The 17,796-nt window shown below is 29.9% G+C and overlaps 2 protein-coding genes across 2 annotated transcripts in view; one reads left to right on the top strand and one right to left on the bottom strand.

The window, feature by feature from the left end:
- The first annotated feature begins 640 nt into the window (after positions 1-640).
- On the top strand, positions 641-2,263 carry LOC107949600 (bidirectional sugar transporter SWEET10). The gene is made up of 6 exons (XM_016884317.2): positions 641-790; positions 888-924; positions 1,011-1,221; positions 1,308-1,469; positions 1,549-1,668; positions 1,750-2,263. Exons 1-6 carry the CDS (start codon positions 748-750, stop codon positions 2,011-2,013), a joined length of 837 nt encoding a protein of 278 aa, XP_016739806.2. The 5' UTR covers positions 641-747; the 3' UTR covers positions 2,014-2,263.
- A 6,081-nt stretch (positions 2,264-8,344) lies between these two features.
- LOC107886229 (RNA pseudouridine synthase 7) overlaps positions 8,345-17,796 on the bottom strand; it is a 54,494-nt gene continuing 45,042 nt past the window's right edge. Inside the window, exons 10-12 of the mRNA XM_041108604.1 lie at positions 11,239-11,364; positions 10,717-10,949; positions 8,345-8,692 (exon numbers count right to left, since the gene is read on the bottom strand). Of these exons, the coding sequence (XP_040964538.1) occupies positions 8,590-8,692; positions 10,717-10,949; positions 11,239-11,364 (462 nt within the window). The 3' untranslated portion in view covers positions 8,345-8,589. The remainder of the gene's footprint in view (positions 8,693-10,716; positions 10,950-11,238; positions 11,365-17,796) is intronic.

The following is a 17,796-nucleotide window of genomic DNA, read 5'->3' on the forward strand; positions in this document are numbered from 1 at the left end:
CCACCCTTTTTGGGATAAAAAACATAACCCTTTTAACTAATTTTAGAGTTTAGGGGAAGGGACTTTACCTTACAAATGCTTATTCACAACCAAACTAAAAAGGCTTATCTCTAAATCTTGAAAAGTTCACTACTACCCCTTGTTTTTTCTTTCAAAAACCTTCCATATTTTTTTTATTTGCAACTTCACCACTTTTTTTTCTCCCTTTCCAACTCAGATTATATCGAGATATGATTCATTTTTAATATATGTGTAGCTCTTGATAGGGATGGAATCGAGTTCTCGACCTCTCATATAAAATTTTACTATGATCTTTTAAGTTATATAAGATTTTAATTTAATAAAAGAGAAAATTACACTTTATTCTCTTAAAATAATAAATTTTTGATTTAATCATTTAAAAATAAATTTTAACTCACTTACAAATATACAACTTGTAAGTTAAACTTTCCCAACAAAATTTGCCAGCTGTCGACAAAGTAAATCACGTTGAGTCAACTTAAGTTTGTAAAATCCTTGTCCATTCAGGTCAAGTGAGTCCAAATATTAAAATATTTGGAGGAATAATATTGAGAATCAAAATGGAATCTACTGCATATTTGCATGAAAAAAAAAAAGTAGAATAAGCCGTAAGCCTACCCTTTTCCATCACTATAAATATCGACCCCAAGAGTGCATTCATCACTAGAGACATCAATCAAAACTTTGTTTTTGAAACAAAGAAAGAGGGAATTTACAACAGATATTATGGCTCTTCATGTCTCTTGGGCTTTCGTTTTTGGCATTCTGGGTATACATATTTGAATTCTTTTAATGAAGGTTTCAACTTCAAAATCACCATTTCTTTCTCAATATCTGATATTTCATATTTGTTTTTCTTCTTCTAGGAAACGTTGTTTCATTTCTGGTTTCCCTTGCTCCCCTGTAAGGCACCATTTTTGTCAGCTTTTATTTCAGTGTATTGTTTCAACGGTTGATGATATTATATATATATATATATCATATTTTAGGCCAACATTTTACCAAATATACAAGAAGAGAACATCGGAAGGGTACCAATCAATCCCTTACGTGGTATCACTCTTCAGCGCGATGCTTTGGATTTACTATGCACTCCTTAAGAAGGATGCTATGCTTCTCATCACCATCAACACTTTCTGCGTTTTCATTCAGACTTTTTACATTGTTGTTTACTTTTACTATGGCCCAAAGAAGGAAAAGGTACTATATTATATACTATTATATGTATAGTTGTGTACCTCTTTAATTTCCCATATTTTGATTGTTTACAAATGGTTGAATTTCAGTTGGTGACACTGAAACTTATCCTCCTCTTCAATGTTTTCGGGTTCGGAGTCATCTTTTTCTCAACTTTCTTCCTTAAAAACCCTTTGATCCGTCTCCAAATTCTTGGATACATTTGCATGGGATTCGCTTTGTGTGTGTTCGTTGCACCTCTCGGCATTTTGGTAAGCATAAAACAAGCCAACCCCATATTTATTCTAATTGATTTCCCTTCAAAACTTTTCGCTGTTTTCTTTTTTGCAGAGAAAAGTGATAAAAACCAAGAGCGTGGAGTATATGCCATTTACTTTATCAGTTTTCCTCACCTTAGGAGCAGTGATGTGGTTCTTCTATGGCCTTTTGTTGAAGGATATGAACATTGCTGTATGTTGTAAAGCATATTTCATGTTTTGGAATTCCTTTTAACATTAGAAACATTTTCTTGACATCTAATCATCTTAACAGGTTCCCAATGTACTTGGGTTTATCTTTGGAATTCTTCAAATGATTCTTTACGCCATATACAAGAACTACCCCAAGAAAATGGTGGAAGATCCCAAGCTTCAATTATCGGCTCAGCAAGTAGTCGTCGACGTCGTCAAACTGGGATCGACGACGGTGTCTCTGGAAGTGAACGCGGTGGGTCCTAACCCCAACAATGGTGACGGAACCGGTGAAGCTCAAAATATCAAGACTAACAACACCGCAGATGCTTCAAACAAAGTCTGAAAGTGGAATTAGAATTATTCTAAGCATGCAACGTCATATTGTGAGGTTTTTGCATGGAAAAATCTGGGTTGAAACCCATGCAAAAAAAAAAAAAAGAAAAAGAAAAAAAATCCCCAGATTTATCATAATTAAATTAATATGTTTAATGTGTTCTGAATCTTTCAATTTATGTCGTCTCTTAGTATTAATCTTTCATCTGTAACTCTGCTAATCATGTTTTTATAATTAATGAAATGTTGATAGTTGGTAATGAATGTGTTTGATTCCAATACCTTCATAATGTTTATGTTTAGAACCCTTGCTTTAAGGCTTTTATAAGAAAGTTCATTATGCCCCAAAAAGGGACCGTCCATTAAGGTGGCCAAAATAGAAGATCAAAAGTTAAAAGTCAAACTGGATTCAGTTAATATTTTAAATTTTTATGCCTTTTTCTCTCCGATTCTGGACTATAGTTGGGTTTGAGCTCTCCCACAATTTAGCGCTGACTTTTTAAATATATATTTTTTATTTCATTTAATTAGTGATGTTGTTAAAATTTATTGATATAATAGAAAAATAACATGTAACGATCTCATTTCATGTAATTTTAAATTTATTGATATAATAGAAAAATGACATGTGACGATCTTATATCATGATATATGATCAGTTTTAATAAAATATTAAAGATATTTAAATTTATAAAAAATATTAAAATTATTTTACATCCAGAAACAACATGAAAAATAATTGTCTATATTTATTTGAACCTAGACAACCATTTGTTCTGCTTCATTTTCGATTTACTTTTTAGTAATTTTATATATTCTTTATTCTTTTTATAAAATATTATCTTTTATATTACTATTTTGAAATTTAAAATACCTAAAATAAAATATATAACATCAATTTTTAAGAATATATATATTTTAAAAATATAGTTTTATAAAAATTATAAAAATCATTTTACATCTAGAATGAATATAAACAAATGGTTGTTCAGATGCAACTGAATCTAGACATTAATTTGTTCAGATTCATTCTAAACTTATTTTTTAAAATAATTTTATATATTTAATTTTTTTTAAATATCATATTTTTATATTATTATTTTGAAATTAAAAGTATATAAAATCAAAATATTTTAATATATATAAATTTATAAAAAATCATAAAAAAATATTTAATGTTCAGAATGAATATAGACAAATAGATGTCTAGATGCTGAGGAATCTGAACGTCACTTTATCCAAATTCATTCCAAATATGTTTTTAATAATTTTTTATGTTTTAAATTTCTTTTAAAAAAGAATTGATTGTATGAATATGGAAATATATAAAATCAAATATTGGTAGATGAATACTTTATAAAACTTTAAAGAATTAAAAAAAATCATGACATATTATATCAATAGTGATAAGTAAAAATTATAAATTATTAAAAAAAGCTTCATTTAGAAGGAACTTGGACAAATTGACGTCCAACAATATTTGAATCTATACTTCCACTTGCCCATGTTCATTTTGGACGTAAAATAATTTTTATATTTTTATAAATAATGTTTTTTCAAAAAAATAAATTATATATGTTTTATTTCAAAAAATAATTTAGAAATAATGTATCTTATTAAAATAATTAAAATATATAAACTTACTAAAAAACAGCAAGTCCAAAATGAATATGAACAAATGGATGTCTAGATTCATTTACATATGAACAATCATTTGTCCAAGTTCATTTTAGTTGTGAAATAATTTTTATATATTTTTCATTTCAAAATCATAATATAAAAATTGATATTTTATAAAGAAAAACTAAAAACATATATATTTATTAAGAATGATATCTAGAATTAATCTGAAGAAATTGTTATTCATGTTCATTCTCAATGTACAATAATTTTATTTTTTTTATAAATTTATATATTTTTAAAAAAATTACTTATTTTATTAGGCATTGCCACCACCAAGTGCTATCTTTCGATTGGTCGTTAGTGTCATGTTAGGAAATTTTAATAGTGTTACTATTGAGGTACTAAAGTGTATAAGAGAATCCAAATATAAGTACAATTTAATAAAAAGAAATAGATACCAAATAAGTATAAATAGACAAATTCAAAAGCCAAAATAGTTATTAACCTTTAAAAAAATTAAATTAGCATGTGATCCCTTAAAGAACAGAATGTGACACCAAACAAAAATAGTTACTCCCATGAGGCTAAAGTCACTCAAATTTATCGCTAAAGAAATTTGGTATAATGATCTTTTTGGCCCTTTAACTTTACAAAAAAGTTATTTTAGTATTTTATTTAATTTTTCATTTATTTTAGTTTTTAAACTTGTATTTTTTTTTATCAAATCACTCCAAAATGGACGAAAAAAATTACGCTTGTTAACTTTGTTGATGTGATATACTCATGGATTGCCATATAGATGACGCATAAACATTTAATTAATTTTTTAAAAATTTTAAAAAATATTTTTATAATTTTATTTTTAATTTTTTTGAAATTTTTTAAATTTTAAAAAATTAATTAAATGTTGATGTATCGTCCATATGGTAATTTATGTGTACGTTGCGTCAACAAAGTTAAAAAATAAATAAATTATTCATTCTTTTTAAAGCGATTTGAGAAAAAAAATAACAAATTTAAGGGCTAAAAAAGGGTGAAAATGAAATAGAAGAGTAAGATAAAATTTATATAAAAATAAAAAATAAAGAAAGATGATAGGCTTCTCTCTGAAATGGTGACAAAATGTTTTGGCACCTAATTAGAATGCCAAAAGTGAGCAATACACTCAAAATGAAAGACAAAAGAGTTAAAAGTTGTAAATAGAATCTTTGCAACATACAATTCAACAGATTCTATGTATTTTGATTTGAGTTTTGATGAAGAAAATGCAAAATTGATGTGCCAAAGGCTTGGTTTCAGAAGGGGTATTAGATTTGATAATAACAACAACAATTTATGGGTCCTAAAATAGGATAAGTCAAGAAGTAGGATGACATTTTTTCATTGAAAGCCAATCCTTCTTTGATACCCCTTCATTTTTTATCTTCCTCTTTTAGTATTGGCTCTTCCATTTAGTGAATGAATAATAAAGGACTTAATCATATAACACCCTGGAGAGGTAAGATTTAAATATAAAATCAGATAAAAAATTTTGATTTTAATATCCATTTCAAGTATATACACCAAATATGTGGCAGATTCATAAGTGATGTAATTAAAGTAAAAACGTATAGTGTTATGTAAAATATAACAAACAGTTTGGCATGGGGTTCCATTATAAATGGTTTGTTCTTCAAAACAAGGTCCTAATTAAAATGTTGCTATATATATTTTAATTAGGGTAAGTTAAAAAAGGAGAAGTGGGCATAAAATGCAACATGGCCTACATATCTCAACATTTTTATCTTTTTTTGAGGGCAATTCGCTATATTGACTAGATTAAGAATACGCAAAACATTAATTTTAGGATATGTAAGATTACAAAATGAAATATCGGATATGTTATATTATCTTATTATAAGATTACTTACAATCACATTTTATTAAATTATCTTTATTATAAAATTTATTTTTTTAAATATTGTATACTCTCATAATATGATAATTCTTATTTCCATTACAATTTATTTATTAAAAAATAAATATATAATTTTGAACCATAATTTGTGTATTGTCAATCCAAAGTTTAAGATTTTATTCGTAATTTATGGTATTGATATACTGTTTGAGAATGTAAAATTATAGAGTAAATAAAAAAAAAATTTAGTGAGATGATGGGTGTAATGTTATATAAATATGAAGGCAAGTGAGGGTAGGGTAAAGTAGATTAAGGGAAGGCGGTCCACTAACCACATTTTGCCAATATGAAGTTAGTACCTTCTGAAATGATTCTTTTATTCCTCAAGGAATGTTTTTACCTTTGTCGAGAAGTAGCCCAAAGGTTTTGATGTTTAAGAGCAAACAAGGGTTGCCTCCAAAATCAAAATAGTGGAGAATCATAGATTCTATGATCTTTAGTGTCCAATGACTCGAAAGTAGAGAATCAAGTCAGTCTAACTGGCCCACCATGTCAGTTTTACATCTAGGCATTGGTGAAAAAGAAGGTTTTGGGGCACAGGAATTTAGGGCATTTACAAATGGTATTCCAATACCCGAGAAAATGCTTAACTCAGGTCACCCAATTCAACTTTTCCTAAACCTTAAAGAATTGGGTAGCCAAATGCAGTTCCGTAAATTTGTTTACATCTAATCAGAATTGGGTCACATTGTTTCCACATATTTGGCACTCGTTTTTAGGTCCCTAAGCATGAAGCCATGGTGTCCCTACAAACCTTAGAATTCAGTGGGGGAATGCACTTCAAATTAATTACGTGCACATCATCGAAGAGAGTAACATGCACAAATTATTGGAATATTTTTTAAAAATATTTATAAGTGATTAAAAACTATATAAATAAAGGGTTATTAATTATTAGTTATATGTATTAATAATTCAAAGGTACATCACTTATTATTAATCAACAGCTTCAACACCTACTTAGATAGGCATAAGAATTCCTATAATACTACTCGAATTTCATCTGGAAGGCACATAAGTGATGTTCACTTTTTTCTCTCTTAATATTAAAAAATTCGTAAATTTATTAAAATTAATATTTTTATTATACATTATTCAATAATTTTTTTTCAATAGTGCAAAACATAAATAATCATTTATTTTCTTTATATTTTTTAGGTTTATTTGCTAATAAATTTTTTTCCACACCAACATACACTATGAAAGTAAATAAATCTTTTTAAAAAAAATGTTGATTAATTTATGATGATCTTACTATTAACCCATGTGCAAACAAATGCATTCCCATAATGAAAGAATGTTTGTAATTAATCAAGGATTGTAAAACAACGATTCTAATTAATTTATGACTATATATTTTACATAATCCCAATCATGAAAGTAAATAAAGTTCTCCAAACTTTAAATTGGGATTATATTTTATATAAAATGTGCATTTTTATTTAAAATATTATATTTTACATTAGTTTGGATACATTTTATATTTTATAATCTATTTGAGGATAAGATTAGGGGACTAATAGCTTTATATTGCATAGAAATGGGGCTTTTTTGCAAGTCATACATTCCATTTCTTTATGATTTTTCCCTTTATCCCTCAAATCTCGTCGATCCAAATAACAAAAAAGGGTTCTAATAATTGAGATTGGCGTCAATGAACGATAGGCAAATATGATCTCTTTTCTCTTTATGCAAGATAAGATTTATGGGGTACTACTTCATGCTTAGCTCTTCCTACTCCATGTTTCAATCGCAACAAACTTCCCATGCATAAAATAATATGTATTAAAATTTTGATGATAAAGTTGATACTTTGATACATGATTGACATAAAAGTTAGAAGGACAAGCAACGAGCTAGGGTGTAACCAAGCCAACAAGTCAACTTCAAACCAAAACAAGTTCAATTTTAATTTGAAATTCGAGGCATCAAGTTTGAATAGGTTATTTATGTTTCACTTTTAAACTTTGGATTTGAATTAAAGTTCAAATTGAGATTTGTAATATTAATTAATAAAAATCTTGATAAATTAGTATTGACCAAAAAAATTAAGATACTTAAACTCAACATGTTGGATGACTCAAGTAGACTAAACAATAACCAAACTGAATCCAATAGCTTGCGCGTACAAAAATATGGTTTATAGCGTAGAAATAAGTGAAGCTTTTATTATTATTTCTTTAGCAAGTTATGCTGAGTATATGATAAGACGAGTAATATTACATAAGCAAAAGGAAGTGTTTTTCAGTGGCATTGTAGGTGAAGTCCATTCCTTTGTTTGTTGTTTAGATCACCCAGAACCAAAAAAAACAATGCAACAAAGTTGTTTTCTTTATATCTGAACTCTGATTTATTTATGGCTTCCACACCAGCTGCACTGCATGACATCACTTACGCTAATGACTTTCGTCGTCTTTCTATTCAATCATTAAAAAGTGCACAAATTTAAAGCCACATGCACTCAACTTTTGTCGCCATCTACACTTTACATTCTCCCGTATATTAACATATTAACCATAATTAGTGTTTCAAAAGAAGGTTTCTTTTTTCAAATATTTATATATATTTGAATCCCAACCCATTCATAAAAAGCTTTTATTTTTATAAATCAATAAATATTATTTTGAAAAAAAATTCTAACATGATTTTAACATTACAAATTTTTTATAATAAATGTTGTGTACCATAATCTATATATAAATACTAAAGGTTGTGCCTCTTGATGTTCCCTTAAAAAATGATACGAGGAAAGAAGAAATAATGAAAGTGCGAAGCTTCAACTGGGCATGTAATATTATGAAATAGATATCAGCATTTGAATGATAACAAATAGGTTGTAGATCCGCAGTTAGAAACTATTTGCACTATTGAATCATCTTCAATTACTACAACAAATTTTCAAAATTAATTGCTTGACAGCCAAAGGGGTCAATTGTCTTTCAGAAAATTACAAGAATGGTTGGCACGGCACTGCATTTTCTCGGAAATATATAAAGAAGAGTGAAATTAAGTGAGTGATGCCCAGTCAGGATATGGGCATTCGTAAACCCATTCCGGTCCAGTGTAACGCACACAGTGTAGCCATAATCCTTCTTCATGCCCATCATACCTGTCGTAGAGACCATAACAGTCAGAGATGGTTGAAAGTCCAGCTATTGGATTCCGTACTTGGAAAAATATCAAGTTGGGGGTAATATAATATTTAAAGTAATCATATCTAACACTAATGCTGGACCTATTTTTGGACATGATTATAAGTAGGATGCTACAAATAAATGAAAAAGCTGGTCTCAAGCATATCCTGTCCCTAGTATCTCAAATGTGCTTTGGTAAAAACACAACCTAACTTTTATTAACCATGATTCAGATTTAAACAAGAATGATAGTTAAGGCTAAACCACCTTGCCATTGAGGCAGGACCCAAGTTGACTAGTTAGGGCTCCATTGAAACCAACCTCATTCTACATTACAATTTAACAGCAAGTAGCACCCTAAAAAGGAATGATCCGAATGAAACAAAACACATTCACCAACTTAATCCACTACCTTGCTTCTCTCCTACATTAATAAGATAACGGACTGGCAAGCAAGTGAATAGTTATTGCTGTTTAAAGCACGAATCTTAGATCACAAGACACAAGCACTACTGGTTTTTGAAGCTTGCCTTCAATTCTGGCTTTCTACCCTACTTAATAAAATCAAAGACTAAAAAAGAAAATTAAGGTTTATGCTGTTCTAGTGAGGAACAATTTTTTTTAAGTTAAATGAGTAATAAATGGAGAACAGTTGATCATGCATATGAAATTCAATAAGAGTAAATTGTTTGAACTGGCTGAAGATTCTTTTCCCATTTTCTTTTTTCAACTTTCATTTTCTATATACACATTAAAAAAAACCCAGAACCATGGTTGTTTTTATTATAAAATTATTGTAAATTTAAAACTTACTTAGAGAAATAGGGTAACTTTTTGACTACTTAAAAAAATAGGTTACACTTCGTCAGTGGTTCCACCACATCAAATGGCAAGACTAAAAAAAAAAAATTGAAATGTGTCAATCCACTGAAAAAAAAAAATTCTTATTCCACTATCAGAACGGAATCAAAGTGATGGAAGTAAATAGAAACAGGGGCAGGTAAACTGGAATGCGTGAAGGGTAAAAGAAATTTAGAAGTGGAATATAAGTCATATTTTTATTTTAGTCTTAAATTTGAGATTTAATGATTATACTTATCATAATTTTAACATTATATAAGTACTAAAATAAAAAATTGACCATAAATTATGTCAGAAGTGGAATATATTGGTCAAATTAAATTTGATCCTTCATAATGTTAAAATAATGATAAAAGGATCAAATTAATTTACTTTGATAAATTAAAGTATAGAGATCAAATTTTGATCCTTTTATAAATTAATTCAAAAATTTGCTAGAATTGATAAATTAAAGCATTGAGATTAAATATCAAATTTAAACATATTAAAAGGATTCAAACAAAAATTTGACCAATATATCTCACTTCTAAATCTCTTTTACACGTGTAATACTTTAGCTGCCCCTATTTCTATTTACTTTAATCATTTTGATCCAGCCATGTGATAGGGTGGAATCAGAAATTGTTTAAAGTGGACGGTCACATAAATTTTTTATTAATCCCGCTGGTCACAGTTGGAGAAAGAAAAACTATGTACTTTTCTAAATAATCAAAAAAACTTACCTTATTCCTCTAAATTTTTTTAGTTTACCAAGTTCTTACAAAAAAAAAACATAGAACTATGGACAACAGAATGACCGCCCATGTTATTGTATCACCTAATTGTCAGAATGAATAACCGCCCATGTTGAATTTTGTACACATTGTAGTCAAAGGGAATAAGAAGTGCACTGAAGAAGAATATTTTTGACACAATTATGGACCAAACAAAGATTCTTTGTCAGACATCACCCAATGATTCGCACAGACGTTTTATGGTGTCATCACATGGATGAAAAAGAACAGTACGAAACAGAATATGTCATTTTGTGTAACCAATTTTTCAAATAAGATTACGACTAATGCATCATTGACAAGCATAGATGGGGCTGTAATGAGAATGGGATAATTATAATGAACATTAATAAGAAGCGTCTTACCCGTTTGGAGCTAAATTAGGACAGTGCGTACACATAGGATCGATGCTGAAATCTTCACTACAGTACTTGTATTCTTCCTTATGACTCTCACAACTGGTTTCGGGAGAACCTCCAGAAAGAGATGCAGCTCTATCAGCAGTTGTTCCTAAAGTAGAGCGACTAACAACATCGTCTGAAAGATAAAGCATATCATTGGCTATTGGATGACCTGTACACTGCAAATGCACACGAATCTACAAACCGAAAATTTTAGTCACAAAATATGCCGTTATTGGAAATGACAAATGCAAAATTATTTAGAAAAATATGAAGGAACCTTCAAGTGTTCCTAACAAACAAAACCTTGATAATACAACATATGTATTACTCATCCAGAAGACAAAAATGCAAAATAAGTTCACTGTGGCATTCACAAATACAAACTATTTTCTAGATTGTCAAAGAAATAAAAGTAAGATCCCTTCCAAGACACACAGTTCGTGTTAAAAAAGTTGCCTATTATTTTCTGTCCATTAATCTTACTTGATGAGTTCGGCCGGTAACTGGTTCACACAAGACAATGCTATAAATCCCATTGGTGCTAATCCTAGTAAACTTTGTACAAGCAGCCTTTCCCTTCAAGGTAGTATCACCATTAGAGATGCCAACCTGCATAAAAGGGAAGATGCTCTATGATTCAGTACAGCAGCGAACCACTTTCATTTAATTGGATAAATTTCTAATCAGATAATAAACTAATGGATAAGAAACATCCTCGGAAACCTCACAATTTTCCAGCCATAGGAAAGGAGAAATTCCTACATAATTAGAGTTCAAAGATTTATGGATCACCTACAGCCTTATTGAGTCATTCAAAGCAAATGACTTTGATTAGCAATAATGAGAAACACCACTATAATTAAGTCGAACAGAATATTAAACAAAAAAAAAATAAAGGAATTACGGCACTACTGTGCCATTTAAGGAAAATCAATAAAAGGGGCAGCATTTAGTTTTGAACATGTATTAAACACCTAACATTTTGTGTCTTTCAGGGCCATGAATATATCTAGTATGCAAATCATCAAAAAAGAGAGAAAGGAGTGAAGTGTAATGTATCAGTTTGCAGTAAATATATAAGTCACACTTAAAAGAAAACTGATCTTATTTTCCTTTGTATTTTTCCTCTTATCTGATGTATCTTCCTCTTATCTTACATATGGTTTACATCTACTATAATCATGTGTCTGGAGTAGAGTTGTCTATGGGCTGGGCTGGACCATAACAAAATTTTAGGCCCAATTGATAGACCCAGGCCTAAAAATGAGCATAAAATTTTGCCCAAGCCCAGATAAAAATGCTAAAACTTGGGCCCGACCCAGTCTACCTGTATTAATATTTTTTAATTTTATTTTTTATATAAAAATTATAATACACCAAATACACTAAAAATATAAATATAAATGTTTCTCAACAAATTGAAAATAAATTAAAAAAATCTTTATACTTCAATAATAACACTAAGATAAATACAACTTAACAAGCAAATACCCCTAAAATAGTAGAAAAATTAACAATAAAACAAGTGTTATATAATATCCAAATATTAACAACAAAATAGTAGCAAACATAATAGTAAAATAGTAGCAAAACAGAGGCAAAAAGTGGGAAATCAGCAGCAAAACAACCAGGTTTTCTTTTTATGGCAAATTTGGGCCGCACCAAAAAAACCTTACTCAAGGCCCGACCCATTTTTTAAACGGGCTTTATTTTTGCCCAAGTCCATTTTTCGGGCATATATTTTTGCCCAAACCCTCCCAGTTTTTAGGCAGACCTTTGGGACAACTTTAATCAGGAGAAACACAAACACAATAATAATCTCATTAGAACATGTATAAAAAACACACCTCTGCAGTGCTCCTTCCCTCTCTAGCATTGTAATCTATGTTGGCATCAACAACTTGCTGAAAAAGAAAACCATTACAGGGTCAAACGGGAACATTTTGCACATCATGAGAGGACAGTGCAGAAATATTTAACAACTACTGATATTAATTTACTGTCAGACCAGATCTCAATAAAACTTTGTTACGGCTGTGAATTTGAGATTGAGTCATGGGCGATGAACGGGAAAACCACTCAAACTCGTCAAAAAGAGACAAAAACCTTTAGGACTCATCAGAGAAAGACCTATTTAGCCCCTAATATTTTACACATTATTTGAATTTAATCCTAATTCTAAAAATTCAACAAATTTAACCCTAACATTTATACACTTCATTAATTTGGCCATGATTCTAATAATTAAAAATCTATAATCTACTATAAAAGATCTCCCCAATTAACAATTTGACTTGCTTTTGTTTTATTCAGCGTCCATTTGAATAGATATTACAATAATTAAAAAAAGCATGTCAAATTGAATAAAGGCAAATCTTAAAGAAAGTACCCCAACATTAGAAACATATCAAACTATTTTTAAGCGTCGCTTAAGTGTTGCAAAAGCTTTGAAAAATATTTTTCATACGGATTACTTTGTTGAGGAGGGTGTTATAATTTGAAAATCTGTAAATGAATTAGGAGTTTGCTAAAGGTAAATTTCTCTAAAATTTTTATTATGATAAGGGGGGAGTGTTACTTTTGATCAACCAAGCTTTTGAAATAACAATATTTAAATTAAAATTACAAATTTCTCCTTAGACCATTTTATGAAAATTAAAAAAAAAATCTTGTAAAATATTTCCAAAGTCTTATGAAATCTCAAAAACACTTGTTTAAAATAGTTAGACATGTTCTAATGTTTATAAGTTGGTCACAATCTGTTTTGAATTGTTTTAAACTTGTTTTTACAAACTTTGACTCTAGAGACCAATCTCGAGGGTAAAAATAAGTAAAAACAAGTTAAAACCTTTCTCCTTGTTCAATTTCAACATTATGAGGGATCAAGCAAGATCAAACCTTATTCATAAAAACAAGTTTAAAACAATTTGAAACGGATTTTGACAAACTCAAAAACATTAGAAACATGCCAAACTATTTTAAGCAAGTGGTTTTTGAGATTTTTAAGACTTCATCTTTATTTACTTTATTGAATTACTATAATCTCTATTTAAAAGGGGGAAATTAATAAAACAAAGGCAAGTTGTCTTTTTATCAAAACCCTAAAAAGAAATTTGGATTTCTCTTGACGAGTCTTAAAAGTTTCAATCTTCCTCTGATGAACTGAACTATTTTTATAAGACATTATAAAAAGTAAAAAGTTTCAATCTTCCTTTGCAGTAAAATCTGGAAATTATAGGTTGTAATATAAGCTATTATCTTACTTATTCCTTTTTTTATACATTTTATTACAATCTAAAACCCCATCCCAGCTTGAGAGGAAGATCAAGCTAAAATATTGAAATTCAATCCCTTCTATTTCTCTTTACTATTCCTTTCTCTCTCACATCCTATTTCTTCTTATCATTTCTCTTTCTTCTGACTACCCCTTCCATTAAAAGAGCGAACTACAAGCCATCTGGTCAAATATCATCAGAAGCACATGTGTGAGCTACACGCCAATGTTGTCAAGGGCGCTAAGCATGCTAAAGGCACAAATTCCTCTTATATAACCTAAGCCTGGATTCATTTCCGGCCACCATTTTTCACTCCCAACATGCTGGCATGTGGACTCATTTTTGGCCACCATTTTTCGAACGCCATATTCTGACCTCGTGCCTAGTCATTTCAACACTAGGTATTCTACTTTTCTTTATATTTTGGTATTCTTAATTCTCTCAACATGATTAAAACTTCAATTCATGTTCTATCAAACCTCCCTTCTCTATTTTGGTTCACATGCTATCACTATTACCAAACTACAAGATAGTAATAACTATATTTCTTGGGCTGCTTTTATTGAGTTGGGGCTTATGGGACAACAGTACAGAGATCATTTAGAGAGGACTTAATGGTATCATAGGCCCCTAAACTATTTTGAAAAAATCAATCAAGTCCCTCCAAACCATTTGCACCCAATTGAGCCATTGAACTTACAAAAATGACCAAACCAACCTTTTGACTGACGTTGACTGTCAGTTTCTAACAGAATTGCCAATGTGCCAGTTAATAGCCAATGAGTCTACCAACCAATGCTGACATGGCACAACCATGTTAGCTAAAATAAAAAATTCAAAAAATAAAAATTATTCAAAAATTTTAAGTCTAGAATAAATCAGAACAAATAATTATCCAAGTTCATTTGAATTTGGACACCCATTTGTCCAATTCATTCTGTTTGGATGTAGGTTCTTCAAAATTATAAAAGATCATAAAAGATTTATAAAATATAAAAATCATTAATAATTATAAAATTAATAGAACTTGTTAAATATTATAAAAAACATTAAAAATTTAAAATAAAAAGAACATTTTTTATATTTTTATAATTAATTTTTTAATTATTAATATAAATTGAGGTGGTCAAAATTCATAAAACTTTTATCAATACTCAATTTGGACAAACCTAACATTGGCTAAAAAATGAGTCTATTGAGAACATATAAAAAAATTTATTATAGAAAAGGAAATCGCAATTGAAAGAACAAAAAATATTTCACATGTTCTTAGAATGCAAATCACAAACTCAAACATTTAGTGCATCAAGAATAGGAAAGATGGTAACTTTGATCTAAAGGATCTATGATTAGGATTTTGGTAAAATCCATACTTGAAGGCATGCATGAAAGCTAAGTACTTTGTGTTGTAACTTTTATGATTTTTATAATTTTTAAATATTTTTAAATCATATTATAAGTTTTGATAATTTTTATAAATTTTTTATAATTTTTATAATTTTTAAAATACTAAATCCAAATAGAATAAATCTAGACAAATGGGTATCTAGGTTCAAATCTAGACATAATTTTTTAAATAATTATTTTAAAATGTTTTGAATTTTTTATTTTTGTTAATGGTAATGACAATAGTTACTAATATGGCACTTCCACACTAGCATCCGCTGGTTGACTTAGTGGCCATTCCATTAATGACCATGTCAGCAATTCCATTAGACACTAACGGTCAATGTCAGTCAAATAGTTGGTTTGATTAATTTTGTGAGGTTTAGAACTCAATTGGGTGCAAAAGATTTGGAGGGACTTAATTGATGTTTGCGAAATAGGTAAAGGGCTTATAATATCATTAAGCCTTTAGAAAAATTATGCTAATAAAAACTATGAGAAAAATAAAGATGTATGTCAACTTTGATGCACAACTATGTAGCTTATAGCGACATTCTCTCAAGCCAAAGTTACATTGTTTTAGTCCTGCAAAACTTGTTATAAACTCTAGGCTAAGGCCAAGGCTTTATATACCATGTTGTGTTAGATCTTGCTCATTGCAACAAAATCTACAAGATATGACTATTTCACTAAAGTCGAAACTTGGAAGAATTTAACATTCTTATGGCTCTTTTTGAGGAAGTTACTGATAAAAAACAATAGAGAAATTTTTCATGGTACTTGCCTTGATAGGTCTATGAGCAAATATAGCCTTAGCCCAAGATCATCTAGTTCACATCTCCTCTAACCAGGTTGAGACTAAATCCTCCATGTTAGCCATATGGAAAACAAGCCAACAAAGAGGTAATCAAAACGGAAAAGCAAAGGATTCAAATCCCATTGCACATTTTATGACAAGTGGTCACACACGTGACACCTTTTGGGCTTTACATAAACGGCCTCCTCACAAAAATTAGCCTACTACCCATATAGCTCAAGTTAAAAGAGATGGACTTCTTCCACTACCAAATACCTAAGCACCCCCAAACCCCAAATCCATCACATTAACCGAGACAAACTATGATGAGTATTTACAATATCAAGCCTTGAAACAACAAGCTTCCTCTATGGTTTCTATTGCTCAACTAAGTAATTGTTTTGCTTGTCTAACACAATCTTCCTCCTATGGCCCTTGGATACTTAACTTATGTGCTTTTGACCATATTTTATTAATCATAGGCTATTTTATTAATTTTATGTCTTTCTCTATTTTGTAGAACCAAAGTCCTTATTCTATTGATTTTTAGTACAACCATCTTATCCTCATCTTACATGCCTTGGTTGTACATGCTTTGTCATCCTCTTTCTTCTAACATCCTCTTGCAGATACAAAAAAAATGTATGTTCTAAGTGACTCATCCCTTATGCTATCATCTTTGTTTCAGATTCTTAGGATTGATTTTGGGGTTTTAATTTATTTTCTTTCTTTATTTAACCTAAATAGGCTTGTATATAAACACACTAACTAAAGAGATGAAATACAAGTAATTTCTATCCATTTTATTCTCCTATATTTGCTTTTCTCTATTCCCGATAACATGGCATTAGAGCTTTTCGATTCGGATTTATGGTTCAATGTTTTGCTTGAATTGCGAAGGGATTAGGTATTTTTTCGTGGGTTATTTTTAAGGGGGGGTTTTAGTCTACACTGCCGGCACGAGGAGAAGCACCACCACTTCAACAAGCATTCTATAGTTTCTAATGGCTTGAACCACCGCGTGTGGGGCTCACATGCCACCCAAACAACAACACCTTTCTTCCACGTGTTGGCACATGGGGCCGAATGAGAGCTCTTGTCACCAAACTTTGACTCCAACATCGACTCAGGGTTCCGACCAAAGCCCAATGGTTGAGTAATTGACCAGAGGTGGTTCAAGGCTGTTTTTGGTTTCTTGTCACAATTTTGATACTATTTCAAGGGTACTTTTTGGGTACTGTTCAACATTTCGCGTATTGTTTTAAGACTGTTTTTTGGCGACTTTTTGCTACCTTTTGTTATATAATTGCGTCCTTTGCTTTGTTTGTGGATTCATGTAGAAAAGAGAAATTTAGGCCTAGTAGCATGGCTGATTCAAGAGCCTACAAATCATATGACAGGTATTCCCAACCTTTTCTCTACCTTTCAATCACAAAATTCACCTCCCGTCACTATTGTTGATGTATCCACATATAAAGTTGTTGATTTTGGTAGTATTAACCTAACTTAATTCATCACTTTATCATTGGTATTAAATTCACCTAACCTCGCCTTTAATTTAATATCTATCAGTGAACTTACTCG

This window comes from Gossypium hirsutum, chromosome A03, assembly GCF_007990345.1.
Source record: "Gossypium hirsutum isolate 1008001.06 chromosome A03, Gossypium_hirsutum_v2.1, whole genome shotgun sequence".
Classification (NCBI taxonomy): Eukaryota; Viridiplantae; Streptophyta; class Magnoliopsida; order Malvales; family Malvaceae; genus Gossypium; species Gossypium hirsutum.